Source organism: Pteropus vampyrus, unplaced genomic scaffold, assembly GCF_000151845.1.
Source record: "Pteropus vampyrus isolate Shadow unplaced genomic scaffold, Pvam_2.0 Scaffold137, whole genome shotgun sequence".
NCBI lineage: Eukaryota > Metazoa > Chordata > Mammalia > Chiroptera > Pteropodidae > Pteropus > Pteropus vampyrus.
The window spans coordinates 5,531,807-5,537,368 of NW_011888918.1; the positions used below are offsets into that span (position 1 = coordinate 5,531,807).

A 5,562-nucleotide genomic window follows, 5' to 3' on the forward strand; every position below is an offset into this window, starting at 1 on the left:
TAAATTCTCCAAAAAGCTTGTGAAACCCCTAGGGAATATAATTATAAATTTACAGCTAGGAAAAGTATTAGATTCCACTTAGCCATTGGGAAGTGAAACAGAAAGCAGAATTCCATTCTCTTTCCAAAAGCGCCAGAAAAAATCTTTCCATGAGAGGCTCCTGCCATTTGTTCCCACAGACTGCTGTGCTCTGAACCCCCATCCTTAGTCACAACTTACACCAAACTTTATCCTTCGTCTTCTTACTTAAGCAGCAGGATCTGAGGGGAGGCAAGGCTGTATTGATTGCTATTCTCCAAATTTAAGACCATGTCTGTTGAATGAATGAATAAATGAAGGCATATGCACTTGGAATGCTGCAGGCAGTACTGCTCAGGCTCACTTCAGAATATAAAACACAAGTTGTCCAGAAGAATCTAGAACCCAGAGAGACCGTGAGGGGAGGGGCTTAAGGGAGGGCGAAAAGGGGTCAGGATAGTAAGAGTATGCAGGTATTTTCATCATAGAGAAAGCTGAAAGCAGTGACACAATCATGAAGATTGCATTTGGGGCAGGGCTGGAGAGGGAAAGACTTGTTCGTTGATGAGAACTCTAGATGTCGTCCACAGCCCCGTGTGCTTGTCCTTGCGCATAGCAACTTTCTGGATGCTTCCTTAGGACGTTCTAGATTGCTGGAGTGAGGCAGCGCACCTTTTCAGGCTGGAGTTATAGTTTATGAATGAATAAAATGATATACCACCGTCCTCAACGATGAAATAACCACCTAATATGATGGCTTAGGAACACCCTAACACGGACCTAATATCTTATAGGTAGGGTGATCATATAATTCACCTTTCAATTAAGGACACTGTCGAGAGGGGGAGAGCTATTCATAATTACGCCAGGAAAACAAAAGTAAACTGTAACTTTCCTAGCACAACAGGAGGCTTGGTCACCCTTAGTGTACCCTTTTTCCCTTCTCACAGTGCCCCCCATCCTGCAGATGTAGAAAATGAGTCCGAGGGTCACAGTAAATATGTGGCAAAGTGGAGACTAGAAACTGGGCCTTTGTTGCCTAATTGAATGTCCTTTACACTGATCCCCACACAAGAGATGTTATTAGAAGTGAATGATTCAGTTTGCGCAGTGATTTCAGCCATGGCTGTGTGTCTACATAACCTGGGGGAAGATTTTTAAGTCTTGGAAAACTTTTACCCTTCTCATCCCTCCCCCAAAATACTGAATTCAAATCTCTAGGAGTAAAGTGAAAACATCCAAATTTTAATAAGTTTCTCCTGGACACCTTGTTGGAGGATTAAGATTGAGAAGATTGGTTTAGATAATTAGTCCATGGCTAATGGACTCATCATAGAAATGAGACATTTGGGCAAATTCTTACTTTTTGATGTTGATGTGGTAGTGGAGGAGGGAGAAATTACTTTCCTCCAATCCAAGGCTGGCATGTTTTTGAGGGCTACCATCAGAGGCAGACTACTAGGTTTGGTGAATCTAAGCCAGTGAAATTTCTGGGATTCTCACAAGGCATCTGATTAGGAGACAGAAGGAAACTGCTTGAATCCCCTTGAAGGTCTTTAAGAACAGAAGAGACACCTGTCTGAGCTGGTGTAGGTGGAAGTGGGGGCGAGAATGCTGTCAGTCATATACTGCTATTCTTCGCACACACTGGGGACTGTCTTTTGACAGTTTATTTAGATGTAGTTGGCAGGGAAGTTTCTGGGAGCAGGTGGACTTTGTCCTTAGACAGCAGTATGCCTTAGGGACCAGGAAGGCTGGCTGTGTTTGGGGATCCAGGATCTGAGGGGCACAGATTACATGTTCATGATCATTCAAGCCCTTCCAAATGCTCAGGCTGCTCTTCCCCATCCATGACCTTGAGTTTGCATTGATTTCCCACATGCACACACCGAATGCTACTCAAGTCTGTATTCAAACCGCTGACATTTGATCTAGCCAGTTTATTGAAAAAAGGCAAAGAAAGACAGACTCTTCAGCTCCATTAAAGTCGATCTTGGGATTTGAAAGATCTTAGAGGTCACCTGGTCTGATTCAGTGCATGATAAATTCCCAGTCAGTGGACCTCAGGGGCTTATGTGATTGTGAGACAGATCTAATTCTTTCTGGTGAATTAAAACTCTGCCTATTAGTAATTCCCCCTGAATAGTCTTTGTTCTGCCTCTAAAGCCACATATAAGACCACACATGTCTTTCCATGTGACAACTTTTGAAGCATTTGAGAGGCACTTCTCATATACTCCCCAAGTGTCCTCATCTTTAGCTCTCGTCCTAAGCAAAGAGGAAATCAGTATTAATGAGTTTTGCATCCCAGTGGAGGAAGGTAAAGGCCTGAAGGGCCAAGAACTTACTATAAGATGGGTCTTTGTATAGGTTCTAAAGCCCCTCAGTGTAACTGAATATCTATGGATGTAATGAAGCATCATGAGAAGTCTACTCTTTGGTTTTTCACCAGATAAATCATTTATTCATCCTTTATTTCTCTTTGATCCAGTTAGGAAGGCACAGCTGACACCCCTTAGCAGGCTTGGGCTAAGGGTACTAATTTTGGTTCTAGGGCAGAGAAGGAGGCAGGGAAAACTATTTGTAGGGCTGGGCTGTCAGTGGAACTGGGGAAACTGGGTTAGCTGTGGAGTTTGCATAAATGATGTCTTTTAAGGGAAGACAGGATGGCCTACTCTACAAATCTCTCCCCCACACTGTCTGAAAGTCTTTGCTCTGTTGAACTAATGAAAAACTAGCATTCTGAGATTCATTTGTGTTACAGAGTTTAGTTGGTAAGAGGGTATGTATTCATTCCTCTTGATATGAATTTGTAATATCAGCTTGTTCCCTTCTGATCCCCAGCCAAGACCCACAGTCTTGAGGGATGTTGGAACATGTTCCAACATGTTCATCTGATGGAAGGGGTGTCCCTAGGGCCGAGAGGGGAGTTCTAGTGGGGGTTTGGAGGCAGGCTACAAGGGCTGGACACCTTGTGTGCGGGTCAGACAGTCCCAGAAGAAACCCAGTGACTTGTAGGCAGGTCCCCAGCCTCAGTTCTTTTGGAGATGTCTTCTCTGATACTTTTGTTCCACCTCCCCTGTCCCTCCCCCCTCAGCCCCCGATGCCCCCTACACCCACTGGAAGCAGACTGTCTTCTACTTGGAAGATTACCTCACTGTCCGAAGAGGAGAAGAGCTCTACGGGACCATCTCCATGAAGCCAAATGCCAAAAATGTGGTGAGTGCTGAAGCAGGCTCTGTGTGGGCTGGAGTCAGAGAGGAGAAGGGACCGCAGAGCTGGTCCCAGGACCCACTCGCCCAGGTGCCTAAGTGCCCTGTGCACAATCAGAAAAGTTACCAGGGAGGCAGTGAGAAGCCAGGCTTGGATGTGACTAGACATAACTGAAGGACTCCAAGCTTGGCCCCTGAAAGCCAGGAACTAGACTTTTTCTAGGCACCATCTGGACTCTCAGCTTTGAGCACAGCTTCACGGAGGGGCTTTGAGAACGGAGGCTGTTGCCATGGGTTTCATCTCATTTAAGACGAGCTGAGTCAGGAAATAAGAGCTTCTGAGGGTTTAAGCAGAGGAGCAACACAATCGGATTAGCATTAAACTTGAACCACGTCTGGCATAGGGGTCATGAGCCCCCCTCTCTACAGTCTGTTACTTCACCATTCTCACGATGATGGGGACAGAGGCTGTATGGCCTTTATGTAGTCATGTCTTACAGCATGATGAAATCTCCAGCCATCCTGCTCCATCCTGTCTGGGATGTGAATTATCCTTTTGTCTAGTGTGTCCACTTCACTTCATCCCATCACGTAGGCATCACATATCATCATCTCACATCATCAAAAAAAGAAGGGTTGGCATAATTCCTCCTGGACTGAGTGGAAATCATATAGTCATGGGAGAAAATCTGGCTGCATTTGAATAGAACATGTTGGAGCAACACTAATAAATTTCAGAGTGGATACGAAAAAGAAAAAAGTTTCTGGTGGCCTGGAGAAGTTTGGTTTACATTCCTTCAGCTGGCCTGGTGGGTTGGAGACCATGTGATTCTTTCTTTCTGAGCTACCCCAGGTATGGGCAAGTACACTAAGAGTCTACAGAATGCTTTGAGGATTATGACACAGAAGACTCAACCACCCCACTCTGTTTTCTCCCAGGATGAAATCAGAGGGAACGTTTTTATATTATAACAGGAAGGATTCAGGTTAGGAATCAAAGAACTTCCTGTGAGGATAATGAGGCACCAGAATAGATTCCTGAGGGTTGTTCGTGGGAACTCCTTAGCCAGCAAACCTTAGGAACACAGTAGACACCCATTCTTCTGCCAGCGGGGAGGGGAGCGATGCCGTGACTTCCTCCCACACTAATGCTGTGACCCTTTGCTCCTTCTTTGCAGCGAGACCTCGATTTCACAGTAGACTTGGATTTTAAGGGACAGCTGTGTGAAATATCTGTATCTAATGACTACAAAATGCGTTAGCACACGTGGGAAGCTGCAGAGAGTGAGCGAGAAAAAACTCTCACCTCAATCTGCAGCACTGTAACAAGGAATACTGTTTGCAGGACTACACGCTCGAAAACCAGTTTTAAACTCTGCCTTGAAGATTGGGGAACTCACTGGGGCTCCCGTGGGCCCTGCCACTGGACAGAGGAACTCCAGCTCCTCAGCTCTGCTCTGCGAGCCCTCCACAAAGGCTTTGCAGTCACTGACCAAGAGCGACCTCGAGTGCTGCAGCTGGGCCCGAGGCCAGAAAGTACCCATGTAAACCCATTGTCCTCCTTTACTGTGAATCTCCGGATCTTCCAAGTTTTGCATGCTGCAGGCATCTAGGGCAGATCGCTTCACTAGAACCTGGAGACTAGTATCTTTGATAGCATAAGCCAGAGTATCTGTCTGTGCGGTGGTGTGTGCGTGCGTGTGCGCATACAGCATATACAGTTGTTTCTTTACCCACAATACTGTATATGCACTGCATATACAACCATTGGGTACACTCATGTGTTCATTCAGGGCGTGTGTGTGTGTGCGTGTGCGTGTGGGTAGAATATATATTACTCTCAGAGGAGATTCTGTTGCTTTTGAATAGGAATTTGTTTTGTGATTAGCTCTCCCCTTCCTCATCCCTTACCAGATGTTAAGCATCTATGAAATTTTCTCTGTACTAGCTCTGGTCTCCTTTTGACTAGACCGTGGCTCTGAACCCTGAGCATAGTACCACACTCTGTGGGCACTCAATAAATGCACATGAGAGTGAAGCAGTGGGACAGCTGTATTCCTGGGGCTCTGGAGTGGGAGGGCTGGGGACGAAGTTAAAGGCAGTAATGGAACAGAAAATCAAAGGAGCAGCGCCTCGGTAGCTCCCTGCTTCCAGAAGGCAAGCTCTTCAGTAGAAGCAGCTGTAAAGTCAGGACTGGCTCAAGGGCATCTGCCCTGCAGACTCTCAGGGGGTGAGAAGAGGGTCCCAGAGCTGGGGCGGGGGGTTCGTGAACAAACCAAGAGTGCTCTTGAATGGGAGGCTGCATATAACCTGGAGGGAAGCCGAGCTCACG

General features: G+C 46.2%; 1 protein-coding gene across 2 annotated transcripts in view; it reads left to right on the forward strand.

Moving 5' to 3' along the window:
- PRMT8 (protein arginine methyltransferase 8) overlaps positions 1-5,263 on the forward strand; it is a 190,951-nt gene extending 185,688 nt beyond the window's left edge. For both annotated transcript variants that reach the window (XM_011367865.1, XM_011367863.1), the window contains exons 9-10: positions 3,116-3,237; positions 4,409-5,263. In XM_011367865.1, the coding sequence (XP_011366167.1) occupies positions 3,116-3,237; positions 4,409-4,492 (206 nt within the window). In that variant the 3' untranslated portion in view covers positions 4,493-5,263. The remainder of the gene's footprint in view (positions 1-3,115; positions 3,238-4,408) is intronic.
- Positions 5,264-5,562: the final 299 nt, after the last annotated feature.